Here is a 25,864-nt window from a genome sequence, read left to right on the forward strand (position 1 = left end):
GTGGCTCATACAGTTAAGTGCTGCCTTTGGCTCAGGTCATGATCCCAGGGTCCCGGGATCAAGCCCCACATCAGGCTCCTTGTTTGACGGGGAGCCGCCTTTTCCCTCTGCCTGCCACTCCCCCTGTTTGTACACACTCTCTCTGACACATAAGTAAATAAAATCTTTAAAAAAAAAAGCAAAACACTCTTGCCTTAAGTGAAAAAAAGTAATGCAAACAATTTAAGAGAAAAACACAACCACCCTGAAAGTCTTATCATCAAGAATTCATTCAACAGGGGCGCCTGAGTGGCTCAGTCCTTAAGCGTCTGCCTTTGGCTCAGGTCATGATCCCAGGGTCCTGGGATCGAGCCCTACATCGGGCTCCCTGCTCTGCGGGAAGCCTGCTTCTCCCTCTCCCACTCCCTCTGCTTGTGTTCCCTCTTTCACTGTGTCTCTGTCAAATAAATAAATAAAATCTTTAAAAAAAAAAAGAATTCATTCAACACACTATCAACATTTCATAGTATAGTGTAGACCAATCAGTGCCTAGAAAATTCTTGGAATTAACCAGCATTACTAAAAATACCTTTTCAGTAGTAGAGGTAACATCTAATTCTAATCAAGTCCAGTCATGAAGTAGCTCCTTCCTAAGTGATTCATTAATCACTCAATAAAATGTTGGTGCTTTGCTAGGTGTTAGATCTAAAGTGACAGTCATGAGTCACCTTTTTGTACTTTTTGTATATCATAAGTTCAACGAATAAACAGCCCCCCTGCCTTCTAGGCATTTAAAGCTAAAAACAGTGCTCGCTTTGGAAGCACACACACTAAAGCTAAAAACAGCTTTTAATCTAAGAGACATATAATTTGTAAAACTACCAATAAACAAAAAATAGGTAGACAAAAGTAAAAGATGAAGTACTGAAGAGGCTGATTACAGTATTAGGAGCATTCAAAAGTCTAAATAAAAGATAACCAACCTTGGATTGGGTGGGGAACTGGGAGGGGGTAGAGGACACTAATCTTAAACAAAACAAAAAAACAAGAAACACTACTGGGGCTCAAAAGAGTTCCCCAGGGTTGCAGTATAGGGACAATGAGTGGAGCTATGGCTGCAATACTGCACATCCCATTCAGCTCCATGGCTGGGGCTTGACTACAGCAGGAGGGGGATGCTCATAAGGATAAATGGCAGACTGACTAGCCAACCAACAAAAGACAGAAGCAAATGGTTCACAGTGTGTTCTAGGGAACACAGTTAAACAAATAGGAAAGAGAATCCTTACCACGAAATGTTTCAGCAAGGTTAACATCATTTTCACTGACATCACCCACACCAAAATGTACTAATTCAAGTTTACACTCATGTGAAGCGTCATAGGTATCCATAATGTTCACAATAGCCTCGACGGAACCATCAACATCACCTAAATGCAGAAGTTTAAAATCACCAGTGTTAAGAGGCATTAACAGACACAAAAACAACAAAAATCTATTTAAAGCCATAACAGGAATGCCATTTACCACTAAATCCACTTTTATTTAGGTTTAGCATTATAAATATCTATTTAACTTTAAATAAAGTATAATGAACCAAATGTACATTTACAACAAAATCAGCAAGAAAAATGTTTATTAAAATCTCCCCCAGTGAGGGATGGGCAAAAAGGGTGAAGGAGGGCAAGGGTACAAACTTCCAGTTACAAAATAAGTAAGTCATGGGATATAACATACAGTATGGCGACTATATTAATAATACTATATTACATATTGGAAAGTTGCTAAGAGAGTAGATCTTAAAAGTTCTTATCACAAGAAAAAAATTTTTGTAACTATGTATGATGATGGATGTTAGCTAGACGAACTGTGGTGGTTATTTTGCAATATTTACTAATATCAAATCATTATGTTGTACACCTGACACTAACATAATGTTATATGTCAATTATACCTCAATTAAAAAAAAAAAATCTCCCCCTGGGGCACCTGGGTGACACAGTTGGTTAAGCATCGGACTCTTCGTTTTGGCTCAGGTCATGGGATCCAGGCATATGTTGGGCTCTGAGCTCAGCGCAGAGCCTGCTTTAGTTTCTCTCTGTCTCTCCCCTGCTTTCTGTTTCTCTCTCAAATAAATAAATAAATCTTAAAAAAAAAACAAAAAAAACCTCTCCCTAAATGCCAAAATAATTTTAGCTTAAATTTAATGGCCTGAATTAACTGTGAGAATGAAGAAACACATACTCATATCCAGATATGAGTTGTAAAGTACAATCTTTCCAAAGTCACCTTTAATAATTATAGGAAGTACGTGTGAATCCCTTTCTTCTTTCTCTTTTGACTGTAAGTGTTTTTGTTCTTTTTTTTCTTGGTACTTTAGAAATGATCTCTCCTTCCAGTGCATATTGCCATACTTCTCACGGGCTTTCTGTTGTGCTTCTTGGTGTTCCTTTCGCTTTTCTTCTATTATTTTCAGATCCTCTTTATTTTTCTCCTGTTCTCGCTCATACTTCCTCCAGTCAACAACTGCGCGTGCCCTTGGCTTTACAGGGAAAAAAACAGGCGTTATCTAACTAAATAGAAACCAGTAACTTATGGGTTAAAAGCTTTGTTTTTTTCCTCAACTTAGCTTAGCTTAACTCATACATGAAACCACTAATTTTATAAATTTCAAGAAACTTATAAAACTTTAATCTGGGGGGCTTTGTGTATAACAGATGATTTAATTTAAAAATATTAGCTCAAATTTTTAAAAATTCTGTAGCCAAATTCTAAAATGGCACTACTGGCCCCCTCACAAGCCCTTACAATCTGCAATTATTTGTTAACATAAATATACTTATTTGGTATAACATCATAGATTAATATTTAAAATCACTGTATCATATCTAATATATAGGAATTAAACTTGATATACCTCAGATTCTACTTCAAGAATTTCATCTCCTGCAGAAGGGAGGTCTCTCCAGCCTACAATTCCCACTGGCATGCTGGGACAGGCCTCATGGATCGTTTTTCCATTCTCATCAAACATTAAGCGTACTTTTGCCCAACTCTTTCCAGCAACCAGAATTGAGCCTTTCCTCAAAGTTCCTCTTTGAATTATAGCTGTAGTAACAGGACTAAAAGGAAAACAAATGTATATATTCTTAATGCCATAATCAGGATGTAAGAACACTTTCTTAAGTAGAGCAAAGATATCTTTATGAGACTTAACTATATATAATATGAACACACAGGGTTAATCCCACTTCTCAAGCAAGTTTTCATACTATAAAAACATTTCTACTTAATTGCCAAAAGGTGGAAGCAAACCAAATGTCCATCAACTGAAGAATAAAGAAAATGCAGTATATATATATATATATATACACAATGGAAAATTATGCCAGCTTAAAAAGAAGAAAAGCCCTGTCATATGCTCCAACATGAGTGAACTTACCTCAAGGACATTATGCTAAGTGAAATAAGCCAGTCAAAAGGACAAACACTCTATGATTCTACTCATATGAAGTATTTAAAGTAGTCAAAATCAGAGAAACAGAGAATTGAAAGATAGTTCTAAGGGCTGGGGAAGAAAGGAGGGATAAATTAGTGTTTCATGGATATACGATTTCAGTTTTACAGAATTAAAAAGTTCTAGAGATCTGTTGTACAACGATGTGAATATACTTAGTACTACTGAACTATACACTTAAAAATGGTTAAGATGGGGGCACCTGGGTGGCTCAGTTGGTTAAGCAACTGCCTTCGGCTCAGGTCATGATCCTGGAGTCCTGGGATCGAGTCCCGCATCGGGCTCCCTGCTCAGCGAGGAGCCTGCTTCTCCCTCTGACCCTCCACCCTCTCATGTACTCTCTCTCATTCTCGCTCTCTCAAATAAATAAATAAATCTTTAAAAAAAAAAAAATGGTTAAGATGGTAAATTTAATGTTATGCTTCTTTTATCACAATTTTTTTAATGGAAAACAAAAACCATTTCTATAAGCTTATGGTAGTGGAGGGTGCAGATAGCTGAGTATTCTGACAGAATCCTAATCCTCTTTCTGTAACTAATTTGTTAAGCAGTGAAACTTCTTGCTGATAGGGAGAAAAATTAAAGAAGAGAAGAGCAATCCAAAGACCTTCCCATATATTATAGTAATGTGGAAGGACATAAAGAATTTAGGAACCCTAAAATGCAACAATTGCTATTTCATTCCAATTTGTTGGTCCATGAGGCTTTATTTACCAATTCAGTTAAGTCAGTGGGGAAAAAAAAATTCAAACTGAACTACTTACATCATCTAAATGTGACTAGTAGATATATACAGAGAGTTGCTATGGTCTACTGATAAATGCATTTTTTGTTCTGTGTGCTAGTGCCATAAAATGGTTTCAAAACAAATGCTTTGAAAATACTGTTCATGTCTAACAATAATATACAATAAAAATAATGCACTGTTATATAATCAAGTCATAAAAAAAATGAAACAAAATTATTAAAAAGCAAGCATTTTAACAGTCCTACCCTCGTCCTTTGTCTGTGAAAGATTCTATTACTATTCCTTCTACTGGACCAGTGGGGTCTGCTTTCAATTCTAACATTTCTGCCAAAGCAATCGTTGCCTCTGCCAAAGCCATCAGATTATCACCCTTTAACAAAAAAAAGGAGTTAATATACAATAATAAAATATTGTCTGTAAATTTATATACCAGGGTCAGAAAGCAAAATAATCCTTTACAGTTATATTATACTTTTCTCTTTAAGCATTAAAAGCATGAATCATCCAATTAGAAAGGAAACAAGGAAAGGGGGGAGGGAGGGAGGAAAGAACAAAGGAAGGAAAAGCAAGAAGACCTGATCGAGGGACAGATCTTTCAAGGAAGAATGGCTATTTTATTAAAAGGATGGCCACTAGTGGTGCTCCTTAATACCCTTTCATAAACACATTCTTCATTCATTCTCTCTCCTTCATCTGTCTCTACAATTGTGTCTTCTTCCTCTCACTTTCTTTACAATGCTACTCTGCATTTGAAGTTTATCCAACTGAGCAAGCTTTCACATCTATTATTTCATTTGATCAACTTAAGAGTGCTGTAAAATAAATAAATCAAACATTACTTACTCTTATTAAATAAATAAGGAGAAAAAGTATGGACCAGACCCAGGCTTTAAGACATACTCCGTAATCACCAAGCTGTGCAACCTTGAAGAATCACTACTCCCTGGATCTCCTTTCCTCAATTGTAAAATGAGGAAGCTAGATTAGATGATTTGTTTCATGTTTATTGATCTATGTTTACTATGCTTTCTAGGGCTCCCAGATCACACAGCTGATTAAGTGGTGATGGAACTGGAACTGATGGGCAAGGGATTTTTCCATTCTCTGTGTCAGCGAAGAGATTGCTCAGTTGTCAGAGTATAAGACAACGGGGACAAGTGTAAACAAAATCGATGAAATACCTTGCTCACCTATCCTACTAGTCATTTATTCCAATTTACAAAATGCTGTCCTGAAAAGCAGAGCTGGGGTATTTCTTTGCATGAAGCGTCCTCTATCTCTACTTGGAAAAAAAGGCCTCATCTTATTTCCTGCCACTCCCTCCCAATTCCCTCCACTTCCCAGGAATCGTCTCTGCCATGCCTCCAAGTCTGCCTAAGCAGCTTTACATTTATCTACTCATCTCTGTTACCTGGGCAGAAAAGGTGACCATGTCTTCAAATGTTTTAATCTTGCCATGTGGCTTTCAGAGTGCAATAGCAATTGGGGTATAGTGGAAAGATAACAAAGCAAGGTGGCATTTTATGAGTTTCAGAGAAAAAGAGGCAAGGCTTTACTATTAATGGAGGAATGATTGCTAAGCATCTTAGAGGTAACAAATTTAGGAAAATTAAAGATAAAATGAGACCTAACTAGAGGAAGGTGGCCAAATATAGTACCATCCCTTCAGTGAATGATGAGGAAAAAGAGTTTTATATATTATGTATAAACCATGGAATATGGTAGGAATGGACAAAAAAGGAAACTGTTACTTAGCAGCAACCTGTATAGGATAAGAGAATTGGAAAATGCTGTCACAAAGCAGGTACTTAGCTTTCTTGGTGTTTTTCAATCAGAAAATAGTAACTGGTCATTTAAAAGAAAATGGAATTCATCATAAATAACATAAAACTTATAGCAATTCACAGAAACATTGAATCAATCAGTAACAAACTGAACCTAAATGTTTTATCTTTTTATTAGTGAAGTTTTTGTTTAAATCTCCCTTAAATGCCCTAAGACCCATTCTGTATTTTTTCACTATAAAAACAAGTACTTTTTATTACAAATTGGATTTCATTTCTGCTTAAAACAGTCTTTAACAGCTTACTATTACCCCATCCTCACATCGTTTACCATTTGTTCTCATTCTAATATCCCATAATAAGAAAAGCATTAGGTCTGGACTTGATCCCCCACTATCCAGCTGTGGAATCCTAGACTGGTGACTAACCTTTCTGAGCCTACTTTCTAATCTGCCAAACCAAGATGATGATACCAGCTTTGCCTAATACTACAGAGGACTTTTAAACAACAACAGAAACGTTATTTGTCAAGATGTTGTTTCTGTGCACTATGTGCGTTAGGGACAGCAGGCCCATCTGAACACATCATCTCTGAGGTGCCTGCATTTACCGTGAGTGCAGAGATGTGCACTGCTTGGACGTCGCCTCCATAATCCTCACAGACCACATCGTAAGCTAGCAGTTCTTTTTTCACTTTTTCAGGTTCAGCCTCAGCTTTGTCACATTTGTTTATGGCAAGGATGACAGGAACTGAAAGAGAGTTAAAAAGAGTGCAGATGAGGAAACCTTCAATGCCAGGTAGTGAAAGACACCAACCTTTTCTGGCTTTCTCTTTACCCAGTAGATGTACTAAACTAAAAGACAGACCTGAAAAAAACCTGCTTTAGCCACCCTCTACACTGCTTTCTGCACATAAAGAAGGATTCTGGATATGAGATGTCAAAACTATCATTATAAGCAGATTCTGAATTAAGAATAGATACCTAAGATGATAAAAACCAAACAAACAAAAAACAGCATTGTGGGTAGAGAAAGGCCTACCTTTAAACCTGAATGTAAGATCAGCAACTACACTGAAGATAATCTCCAGGGAGAAAAAAAAATCAAGAGAAGATTCTAATCCAATTCTAAACCACTAGATCATTTGCGTCTTCTTTCCAGGAGCTATTAAGTCATTGTTAAGACCCAACATCTCATCCTGGGGTGAAACTAAGTAGCATTATCGTAAACTTTCTTTTAGGATTTATAGTAACTCTCTACTCATACACACTCAATTACTGACACATAGTAGATTCTCAATAAATGTTTGCTTAATGAATGAACCAAATAATCTTATAATCTACTTGTCAATATCAAACATACCCTCCCATTAGAGAAATCACATAAAATGCTATGAGATAATTCTCTGGTTGGGTTTCATCAACTTTGCAATTTTCTCAGGTATCAAACAAGAAATTCACAATAGACACAAAAAAGTTATGCAATCCACAACCTACTATTATGAAAAAGTACATTCCATACGGATGAGCTGGAACTTAACAGGGACATGAGAACAGGTATAGAAAGCATGATTAAGAAATTTATCCTATCTCAACTACCTGCTTTGTAATGCAAATCCCTGGCAAATTTATCACTCTCTTCTTTTTGTTATATTCCCTAGAATCACGATGAACATAGCCCATTCCACTAAGGCAGTTTTGAGGAATTAAAAGGAAAAAGATTAACAATGGAAAGAAGACCAGATTCCAAGTGTGAACATGATACAAATTAACTGTAACTGGAGGCAGTTCCTGCCATTCTCTGGTTCTCAGTTTTCATGTTGTAAGAAAAGAACTGGCCTAGATAGTGATTGTCAACCTTTTTTTTTTCTCTTGCCAACAAACCTAGGGGAATATGATGCACTCTCCATTAGGTACACTTTCTCAAGACAGCAATATTTTCTCAATAGGTGTAAGATCATATCGGAATAAGAATGAATATACAAAGTATGTGTGTGGAAGAAGCAAGGGAGAAGATAGTTAAGTGATTTTCTAAGTTTCAATTTTACACCTTTGACCAAATAAGAATTTATTTAAAGCATATAAAGGAAAAGTTTCTCTCTATTTTTTTTTTAAGATTTTATTTGAGAGAGAGAGCAAGCATGAGCAGGGGGAGGAGCAGAGGGAGAGGGAGAAAAAGACTCCCCACTGAGCAGGGAGCCAGACTCAGGGCTTGATCCCGGGACTCAGGATCATGACCTGAGTCAAAGGCAGACACTTAACCAACAGCCACTCAGGTGCCCGGAAAAGTTCCTCTTTAGAGACGAATTCCAGACAATAAATGAACAAGGAATAATAGAATTAGAGTATCAATACTTTGCAACTCCTGATGTATTTAGTTGGTGGATACATGGAAGTTCATTATTCTATTCTTACTTTTATAACTGTTTAAAATTTCCATGATAAAAAGTTTATTTTTTATTCATTTTAAAGATTTTATTTATTTATTTGACAGAGATAGCGAGAGCAGGAACACAAGCAGGGGGAGTGGGAGAGGGAGGGCTTCCTGCCGAGTAGGGAGCACGATACGGTGCTTGATCCCAGGAGCTTGGGATCATGACCCAAGCCGAAGGCAGAAGCTTAACTGAGCCACCCAGGCACCCCTAAAAAGGTTTTTTAAAAAGTCATTGGAAACCATTAAATTCTCACACCATGCCAAGTAAGTAAACAGTATTGGAAGGACTATATTTGTGATCCCACATCCCCAGCTGAATCCTACTACACTCTTCTTAGTAGTTATGTCTGTGGGAAAACAATTCAACTGTCTTTGAGCCTTATCTGTAAATAGGTATAATAATCCTAGGATTGCCAAGAAGATTAAATGAGCTACATGTAAAGGGCCCCAGAATAGCGACTTTAAGTAGTAAAACCTTTTTTTTTTAAAAAAAAAGCAACTTCTTTCCTGATACACGTAAGTCAGCCACATGGTACCTTGAGCATCTTTGGCATGCTGAATAGATTCTACAGTTTGTTTCATCACTCCGTCATCTGCAGCTACAACCAATACAACAATGTCAGTGACCTGAGCACCTCTGGCTCTCATTGCTGAGAAAGCAGCATGTCCTGGAGTATCAAGAAAGGTTATCTTTTCCCCAGAAGGCAGAGTGACTGTGGAAACAGAAATCCAAGAACACTAAGGACTCAAATATGTACTTTCTTAATACAAAGGAATATATGTGAAATTATCAAGCAGAATCAACAATTCTTTAAAATGACTTATTCCTTCCATTAATCTTAATCAGGAACAATACAGATCATTTCACACTGAAAAATAACAAAGCAGTGAAACCCTTAGGGTTTTCTTTTCATGTAATAATTTCAAACTAAAACTCTATTTCTAGAATATACTTTTCATAAATATACCAACTGGTATCTATTCTGAAGAGAGAACAGACCAACAGTTATATAGGCAGTCTCCCCTTCATTAGCAAACATCAGCTGCACAACAAAGGCAATTTAGTATATGGTTAGGAGCTCAGGATTTAAGCCCAAACCCAGCCTTGAGTGTAAATCCTGGCTTTGCCACTTACTAGCTTTGTACCCTGAACAAGTAATTTAATCTACACAAGCCTCAGCTTCCTTATCTGTAAGTAGGAATATTAATACCCACCTCATGATGTTGTTGTGAAGATAAAAAATATAAAGCATATAAATAAGGTGCTCACCACAGTGCTGGGCACATGCTAGGTGCTCATTAAATGGTAGCTGTTATTTAATTATTATTAGCAACATTATCACAACCTAGCATTGAAGAATTGTAGGTTCATTAAACCAAACTAAGAATGAGCCAGAATAAAAAGGTAATAGAATTTCTTCTTATAGAATGTACAAAATAAGTTTTGTTAACCACCTGCTCTACATTTCATCAGACCAATGGCTTTAAGCTTTAGGCTTCCCTTTTACTTTGAATTTGTCTATCTCATACTATGACACTTGGTTTAAGAAAATAGTATGTAGGGTTCCCAGGCACATTGTAAGGTAATGTGTGTCCATACCAAGAAAGGCACCAATGTGCTGAGTGATGCCTCCAGCTTCCATTGCTGCCACTTGAGTTTTTCGCAGTTTGTCAAGTAACGTCGTTTTCCCATGATCAACATGGCCCATTATAGTAACAACTGGGGACCTTGGGGTTAATAAAGCTGGATCTGCCTGAGGCCTACAATTAACAGCAAAGGAGTTTCATTTCTTAAATATCTTTATAGCCAGTGAATTGGTTTGCAGTCATCTCTGTGAACTACCATTAACAATAAAACCCAACATTCAGCTTTGATTAGATGTAACTATCTTCCTCTTCCGTAAGTACAATGACCTATGGCAAAATATATAATGACTGCCCACGTACAGTTGGCATCTTCATAACAATAAGCAGACGGAATAAGATTTTTAAATTCAGGATCAATATACACACTCGGCAAACTAAAAAAATAACCCTCAGAGTTCTATAAACTGAATATACTTACTGATGTTTTAAACACTTTGAAGAAAAGTTTAATCTACACTCCCACGTCATTTTAACGGCAAAAAAATTTTAAGGTATATTTTTCCATTATAAAGTGTGAATGAAACTATGTGGTTTCCTTCCCCCAACATACATGGTTAAGTTTTACCTTCTTACAGCATCTTTATTTTCTCTGACTTTGTCCTGTTTTAATTTGCTCCATTTTAACTTCATCCCTGCCTTCTTTACCACTTCTTTGATCCAGACTTCATCTAAACGTGAGTGTGCTTCTAGTGAATCTATGTCAATAGCAGTGTTCATTAAAGCTTCATATACATAATCTGGGTGGAACAGATAAGACCTTTTAGGATGATGAATTAAATGTTCACAAAAGTAACCTCTATTAATAAATGTCTATATATGAACAGTACACTCAATGAAAAGAATAACTTTATAAGCTGTTTCTCTAATGTTAACAAATCACAAACAAGCTGAAAGAAAATAATCTTTAAAATATGATTTACTTATATTAACATTACTTCATTTATAAATATTTGAATATTTATGTACCATAAGAATCATCTGAGCTACCAATAAAACATTACATGTTGTATACATTTATATTGAGCAGTTTACCACAGCCTAGTTCTTTGAAAACTTGTAGTTACATATGTCATGCATATACAAATGTGTACACATAGATAGTCGATTCTCATTATTCGTGGTGGGTATGTTCTATAAACCCACCACAAATACTGAATTAATAATACTAAACCATCACTCTAAGGGGAAATACAAAGTTAGGTTCCTGCAGTTCCTGATCACATCTTCATTAGCCAATCAATACATATTATGTGTTTCCGTTTCAAGACATCTTATTTAATATATATTGTCGATTCGGTAACGTTGAACTCACAGCCAAAAGCACTAAACCCAGTACATGAACAAAGTTTATCTAACACATATATTTTCTCTGTAAAGCACATTACAGCCTTCTTGCAAGTTAGTAACACTAAACATTACTTCATTCAGCACTATGCTTAGGCTAATCAGCAAAATCAACAAAAAGAACAAAAATGTGAAAACATGACACTTAAATGAGCCACAAAATGACAATTGTTTACAGTATAAGAGCTAAAGCAAGAAGGCTAAGTGTTGCCTTGTTGAACCTCAGCTAGGAATGTGTGATTGGACAACTCAAATTTTTCACTGCTCCAGGCATGTCCAGGAATGACTGCAAAAGTATTCTGAATATTGATTTGGGGGCTATAAATACATTTTAGAGAATTCGGCAATACAAAATCCCCAAACAACAAGGATCAATTGGATGTATACACGCACACATACACATACACAGTGTTTCAGAATAAACATGCATACATATAATTTATTTATTTATGTACCTATTTAGGGTGTCCAAAAAGTCTTAAAATATAGGAAAAATATTTACTTGGTATTCTTTTTTGCATTTTATTTAAGGTACTTTATTTTCATTTCAGTCATATTTCCCTGTAGATGATAAATGAATGTATCTGTGATGATAATGAAATAAAGTAGATTTATGTTTCTAGACTTTCAATCACCCTTTAAATATGTATTTCAAGAAACAGATGTGAAACAAAGGGATCCTCAAATAAGCAGAACACGGTATGAAAAGAATATCCTATTCACTAGTGTGCAGGTAAATGTTTACTCACAAGACTCTCCAAAAAAAAGAAAAAAATCCCTGATTGTTATAGCATTTCTCAATTTCCATAGTGCAAATACTCCCACCATGCTTGATTACAGCTACCAACATGAAGTCACTGAACACAGAGACGGAAAGAGATGGGCAGTAGTACACCATTATATAGTACTCCCACCATATAGGTACATGGCGTAAATAACCTCAAGAACACAGAAGATAGCAAAACACAGTAAAAATAATTAGGAGTGAGGGGTTTGATGAGTATTTATTACCTTTGTTTATGATTTAATTTTTGTAATGGTTGTGTTTACCAGCTCACATACTTCCTCAGAAGTTAGCAATTGGCCCAAAAGTTGGTGCAAGCCAGGCCCAGACATCACTGATCCTACCCTGTAAAGCCTAAACCCTTTCCTATGTATAGCCCCACCACATCCTTTCCCAAGAAAGCACATTTTAAAAGAATGATACAGTGCAAATTCTCTATATGGATATGCACTCAGAGAACAATAAAACTCTAAACATATAAATTATAATGAGTACGATTCTGTTTCTACTAATGCTAAAATCCCTAATAATCCAGTAACTACAGTTTTCCCTCGTTATCCTTAACTTTTGAAAGTAGCTTATACAGAGAATCTCTTTCCCTCTATATTAAATGCATTTAGTATTAACATATTATTTTATCTTTATCCAAGACTTAAACATTTACAAATAGAAAAGTGCCCAAAGCAATTCAACCAGAAATATTACATCTTAAGTTATTTTAATTGACCCAGGGGAGGAAAAAAAAATCTACTCACGTTGCTAATATAGTAGTTAAAAATATTTACCATCTTTTTTTTTTAAAGATTTTATTTATTTGACAGAGAGAGACACAGTGAGAGAGGGAACACAAACAGGGGGAGTGGGAGAGGGAGACGCAGGCTTCCTGCGGAGCAGGGAGCCCGATGCGCGACTTGATCCCAGGACCCTGGGATCATGACCTGAGCCGAAGGCAGATGCTTAACAACTGAGCCATCCAGGTGCCCCATCTTTTTTTTTTTTTTAAGTAGGCTCCAAGCCCAGCATGGAGTCCAACACAGGGCTTGAATTCACAACCCTGAAATTGAGACCTGAGTTGAGATCAAGGGTCGGATGCATAACCGACTGAGCCACCCAAGTGCTCCAAAATATTCACCATCTTTAATTCAAATAAGAGGCAAATATAATATTAAATAAGCTTTAAATAGATAACTTTTATTTAAATTATGTATCAGTTTTGGGGCTAGAGCACCAATCCATAGGATTAAACTTATATTTTAATTATACTATTTATTTGGCAATACAAAAGAATTATTACAGTTATGGGGGGGAGGCAATGTTTAAAAAAAATCCTCAGGGAGCTTGGGTGGCTCAGTTGGTTGAGCGTCTGCCTTGGGATTTCAGCTCAGGTCATGATCTCATGGGTCCTGGGATAGAGCCGCCTCAGGCTCCCCGCTCAGCAGGGAGTCTGCTTGGGATTCTCTTTCCCTCTCCCTCTGCCCCCTCCCCCCGACTTGTGCAGCTCTCTAGCTCTCTCTCTCTCTAAAATAAATAAACAGATTAAAAAAAAGAAAGAATCCTCATTTTTAAGTGATAAATACAGAAATAATTATGGGTTGATAGATTAATAATTGTCACTGCCTTATGCATATATTATACTTATTATTCCATTCTTTCTGCTTTCATATATGGATGAAAATTGCCCATAATAAAAGTCTTAAAAGTTACATCTATTATCAATATTATTTATAAAATTTTATCAGTACACTTTTCTTTGGAAAAATTATCAATGATACAGCCATATGTATTTGTTCTCTTAAAGTTTTTTTAATAAAATGATTACACAATCCACTGCAAAGTTATAAAAATACAAGACTGGGTGAATTTTCTATTCTTTGTAAGGATGTATATGTACAAAGAGTGGTAACACTTTCAGGCAGGAAATACATTAAAATTCTAGCTCTGCTGTAATTAAAAAATAACAATTCTTGAAAGATAATTTGGTCTGTGAATAAGGGCATGGCCTCTGTAGCCATACTCCCTGAGTTCAAATCCTCGCTCTACCACATACTGTGGCAATTATTTATCCTCTCCATGCCTCAGTTTCTCAACCTATAAATGGGGGTAATAATTACATCTACCTGTAGTGCATTGTGAGAATTACATGAGTTAATATATATAAAGTACTGGTGCACAGTAACAGCTCAATAATATGAGTTATTTTTTTTTTCCAAGAGTCTGCCTTGTCACTTTATTTTGCTACAATAATAGGCTATTTCTTATTTACTGAATTTTATTTTTTTTTTAAGATTTTATTTATTTATCTGAGAGAGAGAGAGTGCTCGCACAAGCTGGGGGAGAGAGGGCAAAGGCAGAGGGAGCAGCAGACTCCCCGCTGAGCAGGGAGCCTGATGTAGGGCTCGATCCCAGAACCCTGGGATCTTGATCTGAGCTGAAGGCAGATGCTTAACTGACTGAGCCACCCAGGCACCCCATTTACTGAACTGTAATGTCAGTTTATAATGGGAACTCAAATTCTGTTCCAATAATCCTAAATTGGTAATAAATACACCAAGAATGCAATGAAGGAATAAAAAAAAAAAAGGACAATGATGCTATACATTTATAAATAAAAATAGTGGGCACCTGAGTGGCTCAGTTGGTTAAGCGACTGCCTTCAGCTCAGGTCATGATCCCGGAGTCCCGGGATCAAGTCCCTTGCTTGGTGGGGAGTCTGCTTCTCCCTCTGACCCTACCCCCTCTTGTGCTCTCTCTCTCTCACTCTCTCTCTCTCAAATAAATAAATAAAATCTTTAAAAAATAATAATAATAATAAATAAAAATAGTATTATTAAAAGTTACTACTAAAAATATTTTTCTGCTGGCACTACAGATATTGTTACGAGTGAAAAAGAAAATCAGAAATCACAGACAACAAAGGGAAAGTAAGTTAAGTATAAATACAGTCCTTCAGTCCAAAAACATTCTTTGGACTTACTCTAAAAGCCTACAGAATTTCTGAGAAACAGGTGCCTAGGTGGATCAGTCGTTAAGCGTCTGCCTTTGGCTCAGCTCATGATCCCAGGGTCCTGGGACCGAGCCCCACATTGGGCTCCCTGCTCAGCGGGAAGCCTGCTTCTCCCTCTCCCACTCCCTCTGCTTGTGTTCCCTCTCTTGCTGTGTCTCTGTCAAATAAATAAATAAAATCTTAAAAAAAAAAAAAAGAATTTCTGAGAAACAAGGGTTAGTGTAGATAAGAAAATATTTTCCACTTTTATTAAAGGCAAAATCTTAAGAGAACTATATTTGGCAAAGAGATAAGAAACTAATAAGAGTTTGTGACCTAGAGTGAAAAATACTGGAATGATTTAACATCTTTTTAAACCATCAGTCTAATTTTCATCTTTGAACATCTTGGTCTCATTGCAAATAAAAATGCCAGGTATTCCATTTCCCATATTTTTCCTCATAAAATTATCTCACCCACCTACGTCTTTTTTCATTGCTCTGGCCAGTTCCTCAATAGTCATTCCAATCCATACCTCCACATCCTTTTTGGATTTTGTTGAAAATAACTGAGATTTCTGTGATCTTTCTTCCTAGTAAAAATTCAGGACGCATACAGAAGGAAAAAAAAAAACTTTAAGTGACAGTGTAGATTTATTCTGGAATATCTACCACAATAATGGCTCCTATTTCTACCAACACTCCCACAAATAGCTAAACCTCAGACTAAAATTTACAGTCCTGCACCCCTAATTCACTATTATATACTAATTTCCAAGTAATCAAATTCATCAGCATTACTGAACAACAAACTAGAACTTCCCTTCTTCACAAAGATTTACTGCCTGGAGTGCAGCATTAAGGAATAAAGATTCTGGAAATTACAAAATACCCAAAATTGATTTCTACTCATGGCTATAGGCACTTTCACCTCAGACCAAATAATATAGTAACTGATAGAAATCTAAACCTACCTTCTTTGTTACTAGAAGCCTATATTGAGATAAAACCACCCCAATGAGCGGGTCTGTTTGCCAGGGCCGGATGCAGAGCTGAGCTGTCCACACCGGGTAAGCAGATGAAAACACATGATTCCACTGTGCTAACATTCTTCTTTGACCTAGGCTGTGCAGCTGCCTAAAGACAGTGTGAAATCGTAGCAAGTTCTCCAATTTCAGTATCTTCTGGTTCATGTTTCCCCTGGAGAAAGTTTTAAAATAGTATCTTGGTTAATATGAAAATCAAGTTAGCAAATATTAAGTGGATATCTACTCCATGAAAAACACTGCGCTGGAGTTATAAGTAGAGCTAGATTCCTGCCCTGAAAGAACTCACAGGCTAATCAGGGAGATGGAATTCCATACTACTCTCTAGATGTTAACTATCATTATTGTTAATGTTCCTACCACAACAGAACTGAAATACAACTTATACTTATTATACTTATTCCTCTCCCACTCCCCCTGCTTGTGTTCCCTCTCACGCTGTCTCTCTTTCTCTCCCTGTCAATTAAATAAATAAAATCTTTAAAAAAAATAAAAATAAAAATAAAAAATAAAATGCAAATTTGAACTCATCAGCTCTTTGCTAACCACCCTCCAGTGGCTGGCCATTTTCCCGTTTCAAGAAAACATGCTATATAAGGACTCATTATCTGCCCTCTGCTAACCTCTCACTTCATGTCTTACACTCTTATAGTTCCCTCCCTCCTATCTCCAAGCTTTTGTTATTCTGACCCCCTGTAATCTCCAATGGCTTGTCATCTCATTTTTGAAACTTTGCATATGCTATCTCTTCTTGGAATTGTCTTTCAAGCTTCAATATTTTTCCCTCTTCCCACCTCCCCCACCCCCCAAAAAGATGCTTTAGAGGGGGAAGAAGGCACCTAATAAACATCTATTGAATGCCTTCTGAATATTATTCTTGGAATGAAAGAACAGCTACCTAAGAGAAAACTGCAACAGAACTCAATGGTGTAGTTCAGAACTCAAGAGTATAGTTATTTTTCTCCTTGAGTCTTCTTTCTGCTCTCAGTACTGCATTTCTACAGCTTTGCTTTTCAGTTTTTAAAGAGCAAATAAATAATGTGAGATGTACATGTTTTCTCCTCAACAAACATTTCCTGAGTACCATCTTCCAGACATTACATTTGAGGACGTTGATTCAAAGTTTAATGAGCTAGAATCCCTTCCTTCAGAATTTACTGTCTTTAAAGAGCTCCAAAATAAGATTTCCAGGCACATGAAACACCTCAAGAATGGCACATTTTAAAAAAGCTTATTTAGGTACATGTCCCTGGCTTAAGAAGTGAAGGGATTCCTTTAGGAAAAAAATTTTTAACGAGTCTAAAACCAGACCTGACAAGGGCATATATTAACGGAATGGAAAGAAAAGCACTACATGGAGACTAACCAAAGCACAGATAACTGAGGCAGGAATCAGAAAAACACACTGGGGGCAATAATCCAGCTGTGAAAACTGAAAGGAACCTTACTTGCTACTTTTATTCCAAGCTCCTCATTTCACAGAAAAGGAAAATGAAGAGTCCAGGGACGTCAAAAAGATTTCTCCAATGTCATACCACCAATTAATGACAGTCAGGCCTAGAAGACAGGCTGTCTGACTCCCAATTCGGTGTTCTTTCGCAGCTAGGATATTCTTATCATGGAATCTGAAAAGAGATGCTGGAAAAACGTGGCTGCGTTGGTGGAAAGGGCTGAATGTAGGAGGTGTCAGCCTTGGAATTTATCCGAAAGGTAAAAAGAAGTCATTGTAGAAAAATGACGGCCCTGGTGTGGTTTCGCCTCGAACCCGGGCTCCGGCCCGGGGCAGCCGCGGCGCGCTGGGAGCGGGAGTCAGCCCGCCGCTTCGGGGCGAATAACGCTTTCGCTACGCCTGAGGCGGGGTCACGCAGGGATTAAATGCCCCGCGAGAAGGCTTCCGGTCGCTCAGTGTTTACAGCCCGTGCCACTGCCACTTCAGGCCAAACAATACACACTCCCCGGGACGACCCGGCAAAGGAACCCCACTCACTTCGCTGCTACATTAGGCCTGGGCATCCGGATTCTGAATCACCTTGCGGACCCGGGACTACCCTCCGTCAGTCCGGCAGTCCGTCCCCGAAAGGGTCCCCGTCGGACTTCCGGTGCCGCCGGAAGCGGTCCTTCCCGGAATTCGGAAGCCCGAATCTGAAATAGCTGCGGCGGCCAGGAGTAGGGTTGTCGGAGGTGCCCCAGTGGGCCCCAGAGGATAGGCGGGGATAGACGCTCCTTCAGCCTGTGGCCGCCTCCCGGGGTCAGCCGCGCGTCGGCAGTCGCTTCTGCAAGTCCCTTCACTTTTCTGGGAAGTTCCTTACTGCTACCCTGGGGCTTGAGCGGCCTTGGTGCTGAAATGCTGAAATGTGGGAGAAATGACCCATACCTAAGAAGGAGGGGAAAATGCAAGGGAACGTGGTGATAGAACCAGCTAGTACTCGGCGAGAGGCGCCTTCCCTTTCAAAAGTCGCCTCATTCATGGGTAGCCAGAGTTCCAGTCTCAGTTCATTCCCCGTTGTGTAGGCTTGGGCACGTTATGTAAACTCTCTGTGCCTCGGTTCTGCACAATGGTAATGATAGCAGCCGCTTCGTAGAAGAGCAGTAAGGTTTATAAGAACATCTGGTTCATAATAAGGGTTTGCTGTTGCGACTATTACAGCCTCCTCCCAGAGCACTCCCACAACTTGATCGGACATGATGTCTTTTGGCCTGTCCCTTTGACCACAACCTGCACCAGTTCTCAAGAGTGTAAGTATTGTTTTAACTCTGTCCTTCAGGTCTAACACTACCCTCGGCTAATGATACAGTACAGAAGAGTTTCTTACTCAAAAGCATACTTACCCTTACCTCCCTCCCTTAATCTGGCCTCCTAATTCATGCCTCCTCCCCTTGATTTTTTTTTTATTATTATTATTTTAGGATATTATTTATTTGTCAGAGAGAGAGAGAGCACAAGCAGGGGGAGCCGCAGGCAGAGGGAGAAGCAGGCTCTCCGCTGAGCAAGGAGCTTGATGCTGGACTCCATCCCAGGACCCTGGGATCATGACCTGAGTGAAGGCAGACACTTAACGGACTGAGCCACTCAGGCATCCCTCCTCCCCCTTGATTTTTGTCTTCCCACTGCCTGCCACAGGTATGCAATTGGCGTTGGATTAATGGAAACCTCTGTCCTGGAAGTTTTTTTTTAACAAACCTAACACCCAAACAGTTGAAAACTATTAAAGTTCATTACATTTGCTATCATTTTACTTACCATTTACAAACACCCACTGAAGTACAATTTCTGCAAGAAATTGTTCTTTGCTTTCTTATTTGCTTTACCAAGCCCTTGAGAAACAAGCAGGAATTGGTTGGTAGAATATCAAAGTAGTGGTCATATCTCCCCCACCCCCGAATTTTAAGTGAGAATAACTGATACTTTTCTAATCATGAAGATAATACTAGTAGAAAATTCAAGTAATACTTCCCCTCCTCCAAATATATAAAGAAAGTGGCTAAAAAGCAAACAAAAGGATGAGGGCAGTTAAAGAACAGAGGAGACAAGCTATAAGACCACCTAGTGGCCAAAGCTGGCAACAGTTGAGCAACAAAATAACACTGTGTTGGGTTACAACCTCAAGTGTCAAATAAGCATACATGCATTCATGCTGATATAAAGAAATGATTGAATGAATAAATAGGGGAGAAGGGACAAATTCTCCCTACAGAAGAATTCTATATAATACATGTATATAACTGCCACTAGGAGGTAAAGCTTAATTCATCTCCACTTGAGTGAGGGCTGGCTTAGTGATTTGCTTCCAGAGAATAGAGTATGGAAAGGGAAAAACAGTAACTGGCAGACACCACCTTAACCAACTGACCCAGGTAAACATCATCAGTGATGTCATGTTGATATCATGTGCCCCCTAAAATGATGTGATGAGGACCTTTTATCTCTGTAGCATCCTTCCAAAACCCCACAACTCTACTGTAATCATGGGGAAAACATCGGACAAACCCAAACTGAAGAGCATTTTACAAAATATCTGTCAAGGTCATGAAAAACAAGAAAAGACTATCACAGGTCAGAAGAGGAGACATGATGACCATATGTAATGTGGAATCTTGGATACAATCCTGGAACAGAAAAAGCACCTTAGTGGAAAAACTAGTGAAATCTGAATGAAGTCTGTAGTTTAGTTAATTGTAATACCCCAGTGTTAACTTCTTAATTTTCATAATTGTATCACAGTTAATATAACATGTAAACATTAGAGAAAACGGGGTGGAGGACATTTGAGAATTCTCCACTGTCTTTGTAACTTTTCTATAATCTAAATTTATTCCAAAATTTAAAGTTTCTTCTTTAAAATAGAAAGTGAGAGGCGCCTGGGTGGCTCAGTCGTTAAGCGTCTGCCTTCGGCTCAGGTCATGATCCCAGGGTCCTGGGATCGAGCCCCGCATCGGGCTCCCTGCTCTGCAGGAAACCTGCTTCTCCCTCTCCCATCCTACCCCCGCTTGTGTTCCCTCTCTCGCTGTGTCTCTCTCTGTCAAATAAATAAATAAATAAATAAATCTTTAAAAAAAAATAAAATAAAATAGAAAGTGAGTCAAATCCTAAATCCCATCTATCCAGAGGTAACCACTTTTATTATTTTGGTGAACATCATTCATTTATCTCTATGTATAAATACATGTACACATGCAATTGTATATAAATAATATTCATACTATAAATGCTGTTTTTAATCTTTGCAAAAATATATAATGGAAACCTTCCATGCTGATGAACATAGATCCATATCCTTCTTTTTAAATGACTCTGAAGGATCCCATTGTCTGTAAGTGCCATACTTACATAGGCACATATATGGGTCGTTTCAAGTATTTAACTTATAAACAATATTGCATTGAATATTCTTTTTTTTTTTTTAAGATTTTATTTTTAAGTAATCTCTACACCCAACACGGAACTCAAACTTACAACCCGAGGTCAAGATTGCATGCTCTACCAGCTGAGACAGCCAGGCACCTCACAGTGAATATTCTTGAGTATACACCTCTGCATGCCAGTTCAGTTCTTCCTCTAGAATAATACCTAAAACTGGAAGCTCTATGTCCTTTCAGTGGAGAATGGTAATTACTATCTAAGCTCTGGGTGTTAGGTGTCTTTATTGTTACTGGAGTTTCACTGCTCTCAAGCTCTCTGTGGACAAACCTAGGGAATATATATATATATATATATATATATATACACACACACACACATATGCACACATTTCATCCATATACACTGAAAATCATGAGTTCTTACTAATATCACCAATTCCGATCTAAGACCACAGGTTCACTCTAGTCTTTTCCTTTTCCAGGTTTATAACTTCCTTTTTTGGCAGTGAGAAACTTGACTTTCATCAAACTTGACAAATTTAATTATTTGAGCAATTCCCTTGTATGAAACTTAAACTTCAACTTGGCCACCATCCCCTTCCTTGAGCTTATGTTCTCCTTACCTCTTTTCAGCTTGGACTCCCCAGGCCAGTCCACCCCTTGAAGTGGATATCCTCCACACCCTGGTTGGAGTAAAATGTTAAAATTAGGGGAAATAGGATGAAGGACATTTGGGAACTTTCCCCTCTGTCTTTGCAACTTGTCTGTGAATTTACAGCTATGCAGAGCCACCAGAACCCCCTACACACCCCATTCCTGCCCTACATCTGTGGATGCCTATCTCACTCTCACCTCTAATGGCTTTAGGACTAAACTGAGAAAGGGGAGGGATGCAGAAGGGGTCTTATTCCCACTTCATCTCATGTCCTTTGTTGGCCTTCTAAAAGTCTGATCATGGGGCACCTGGGTGGCTCAGTCGCTGGACGTCTACCTTCAGCTCAGGTCATGGTCCCAGGGTCCTGGGATCGAGCCCTGCACCGGTCTCCCTGCTCAGCGGGAAGCCTGCTTCTCCCTCTCCCACTCCCCCTGCTTGTGTTCCCTCTTCCACTGTGTCTCTGTCAAATAAATAAATAAAATCTTTTAAAAAAATAAAAACAAAAGTCTGATCATATTAACCATGAAACAAAACATGTTTGGACATAGGACACTTAACCACGAATAATATTTCATATTGCCATCTTCTTGGTGAGAGCCATTTCTCAGAACTATTAAATAATAGGCCATAAAATACACTTGATGAGCAAACTTGAATCGAAAGAACAGTAAAAACAACAAACAAAAAAACCAAAACAGGGGCCAGGCCTGGGTGGCTCAATCAGTTAAGCATCTGCCTTCGGCTTAGGTCATGATCCCAGGGTCCTGGGATCTAGTCCTGCTTCTCCCTCTGCCCCTCCCCCCTGCTTGTGCTCTCACGCTCTATCAAGTAAATAAATAAGTAAATAAATAAATAAAAAAAATCTTAAAAAAAAACCCAAAAAACAGAAGCAACTGTATTGCAGCCCTTCCTTTTCTAGCAAATGGCTTGAACTTTTACTAGTTCTGCCTTTCAACTTGCTCCCTCTACCAACCTTTTTCTTGCCTTTCAAGATCTTGACTGAAAGCTCCCCAGGGGGCTAGGTCACTTCAATATCCAGACCGACTATAGTTCTTGGTGATAATTAGGGCTAGACTGCCTTCCATGAAAGAGGCAAGGCGATTGCTGCCAAGCTGGGAAGACAGTGCTACAAGGAGCTACATTCATTTCACTGGGCCTCTTCTAGCAGGAGGACATCACAAGGAACAACATAAGAACAAGCGTCTTCCAAGGAGCAACTGGTCAGGGCTGCAGGAAAGCAGACCAAAATGACAAGATTTAAATCTGTTTTGTTTTCTGTCTCAAGTGTCATTTCTTGGCTTCATAAAGCAAAGAAACCCTGCAGTAAAAAATTGCTAGAGAAATGGTGCCAGGCATTTTTAAACTAGAAAAGACTTTAGAACCTGAATCATGGCAGCCTAAAATTATCCATAATAGTTATAATCCTCACTTATCTCTTCATTGCCAATTATTTACCAGTCATGTAAATACTATATTTAATATTTTATACAGCAGTTGTTCTTGGCGCATTAGCAGATTTGAGGCCCACTGATTATTCAGTTTTTCTTTTTCTTTTTTTTTTTCCTCTTTTCTTTTTATATTTCAGTTTTTTTCTTTAAAAGGAGCGAGTTGTGTACAGGGGGATTAAATGCTTTATAGACAAGAAAAAAAAACTATGCTAGCACCAACTTACTCATCATCCTCTTCATCCTCCTCGTCTTGCTCCTCTTCCTCCTTTTTCTTGCTTTTTTCGGCCTTGCTGACTCCCTTTTTTGCCGCCTCAGGCGTCCCTTTGGCTCAGTGTGCAGTGATGTCCTTTTCACATTTTCCCTGCAGCCTGGCAACCTTTTCACGAGGCTGCTCGTCATCCGCAGCAGCGTTACTCCACATCCCTTCCAGTTTCTTTGCAACGTCACCAGCGGATAGACCAGGATGTTCTCCTTTGATTTTAGGGTAATACTCAGAACAAAATGAGAAAAAGGCCACAGAAGTCCTCTTGGGTGCATTGGGATCCTTGAACTTCTTTTTTGTTTCTCCTTTGGGGGGGCATAAGTTTACATTTCTCTTTCACAACCGGCCTTGTCCGCCTTTGCCACATCTTCGAATTTTCCTTTCTCTTCCACCCCTCTGAGTGTCTCTTAGAAAACTTTGAGAAGTTACTGAAGCATCTGGGTGCTTCTTCTTGAGCTTCTGTCGGCAAGTTTGTGCAAAGAATGCGTATGATGACATTTTGCCTCTCGGCTTCTTAGGATCGCCTTTGCCCACGTTTCACTATTTTCCTCAGTGAGGCACAGAGTTGTCCAGTGCCCGTCTGGCTCTCACTTACCCTGGCGCTGTCTCTGTGGAGCTCACTGTAGACCAGTGGCTGTGAGAGCGGGAGCCGGACGCGACCTCCTTATTCTCTCTGCTCTGGAACCTCTGTTTTTCTTGACTCTGATTTGACAACCTCTCCCAGTGAAAAATTGGCAATCTAGAGGTCAAATTTCGGTAAAGAGAATTTATTGTAGATGTGTGGCTTTTGGGAAAATCACTAAACCTAAATAAAAACGATATGTATCTCTCATCTGATGTACTAAGGATAAGGCATTGTTCTCTTTTTTAAAAAATATTTACTTACGTGTTAGAGAGAGAGAGGCAGGCAGAGGGGAGAAGCAGGCTCCCTGCTGAGCAGGGAGCCCGATGCGGGACTAGATCCCTCAGAACCCTGGGATTATGACCTGAGCCCAAAGGCAGACGCTTAACTGACTGAGCCACCCAGGTGCCCCTGTTCTTTCCCTCTCTCTCTCTCTTTAAAGATTTATTTTATTTATTTTAGAGAGAGAGCACAGCAGGGAGGGGCAGAGGAAGAGGGAGAAAGAAACACAAGCAGAATCTGTGCTGAGCACGGAGCCCGACTCAAGGCTCGATCCCCCAACCCTGAGATCAGACCTGAGCCAAAATCAGGAGTTGGAGGCTTAACCAACTGAGCCATCCAGGTGCCCCAAGGCATTGTTTTAATGCTTTATAGTCATCATCTATTTCAGTCCTGCAAGATTGAATGTCTTATTTTTGCACATCAATTTTAACAAACCAGAAGGGCTGCATTATCACTGTGAATGTTAAGTAACTTGTCCAGGTCACATCCTTTGTGATTGGTGAGAGGGACCTAAATTCAAGTCTGTTTGATTCCAGTGCCGTTTCTTAACCATTTCCATATTTGAAGAAGCTGAATTGAAGATCTTTAGGGTCCTATTCGCTTTGAAATGTTACCTTTTGAACATATGAATGTAAGCATTTTTTTCGTTTAATTTGGTATCAACCTGTAGTCCATGCTATGTAGTAAATCTTTGTGTTTCCATTAATATGACCACTGCTCTTAAAGCTCTTTATGGAAAACAGTAAGAGTAATAACTTTGTATATTTCTAGTCAAGAACATGATATTAATCTCCAGTAACCTCTAATATGAGCCAAACGAACACTCATTAAAGATATCTGCAGTGGGGGACGCCTGGGTGGCTCAGTTGGTGGGGCGGCTGCATTTGGCTCGGGTCATGATCCCAGGGTCCTGGGATCGAGCCCTGCGTCGGGTTCCTTCCTCAGTGGGGAGCCTGCTTCTCCCTCTCCCTCTGCCTGCCTCTCCACCTGCTTGTGCTCTCTCTCGCCCTCTCACGCTCTCTGACAAATAAATAAATACAATCTTAAAAAAAAAAGATATCCACAATGGATTTTCATCAACAATGAGATAGTTCTCTCTTTATCACTAGCAACCAAATTACACAAAGCTTTCTGTGGGTTTCCTCAACTTCACTGATTTCTTCATACACAATCACATCTCTTTAAAAATGTCTTTTTGCTGTAAAGTCTTTAATTTCATTCTTTCCAGCTTCACTGAGGTATAACTGACAAAATTTTAAGATATTTAAACTGTACAATGTGATGATTTGGTATACATACACATTGTGAAAGTATTCCCCTTCCATTGAGTTAATTAACAGATCCATCACCTCATAAATTTACTTATATTTATTTATTTATTTTTTGTTGGGGACTTCTAAGTTCCACTCTCTTAGCAAATTTCAGTTATACAATACAGCATTATAAACTAGAACCACATTGTTACACATTA

At 38.5% G+C, this 25,864-nt stretch overlaps 1 protein-coding gene and 1 pseudogene across 3 annotated transcripts; both read right to left on the reverse strand.

The window, feature by feature from the left end:
- Positions 1–1,121: 1,121 nt before the first annotated feature.
- On the reverse strand, positions 1,122–18,380 carry MTIF2 (mitochondrial translational initiation factor 2). Of its 3 annotated transcripts, none has more exons than XM_081833560.1 (11): positions 18,252–18,380; positions 16,193–16,418; positions 15,700–15,811; positions 10,674–10,845; positions 10,062–10,222; positions 8,998–9,060; positions 6,639–6,778; positions 4,490–4,614; positions 2,897–3,101; positions 2,269–2,521; positions 1,122–1,409 (listed from the first exon to the last, which is right to left on the reverse strand). In XM_081833560.1, exons 1-11 carry the CDS (start codon positions 18,275–18,277, stop codon positions 1,228–1,230), a joined length of 1,665 nt encoding a protein of 554 aa, XP_081689686.1. In that variant the 5' UTR covers positions 18,278–18,380; the 3' UTR covers positions 1,122–1,227. The 3 variants fall into 3 exon arrangements, with proteins under 3 accessions (XP_081689686.1, XP_081689685.1, XP_081689684.1); XM_081833559.1 differs by lacking the exon at positions 18,252–18,380 and adding an exon at positions 17,713–17,999 and having other exon boundaries at positions 1,126–1,409; positions 8,998–9,174; XM_081833558.1 differs by having other exon boundaries at positions 1,127–1,409; positions 8,998–9,174.
- Positions 18,381–23,442: 5,062 nt separating this feature from the next.
- On the reverse strand, positions 23,443–24,026 carry LOC102751225 (high mobility group protein B1 pseudogene; annotated as a pseudogene).
- Positions 24,027–25,864: the final 1,838 nt, after the last annotated feature.

Source organism: Leptonychotes weddellii, chromosome 10 (assembly GCF_054177405.1).
Source record: "Leptonychotes weddellii isolate Sample4059 chromosome 10, ASM5417740v2, whole genome shotgun sequence".
Taxonomy (NCBI): domain Eukaryota; kingdom Metazoa; phylum Chordata; class Mammalia; order Carnivora; family Phocidae; genus Leptonychotes; species Leptonychotes weddellii.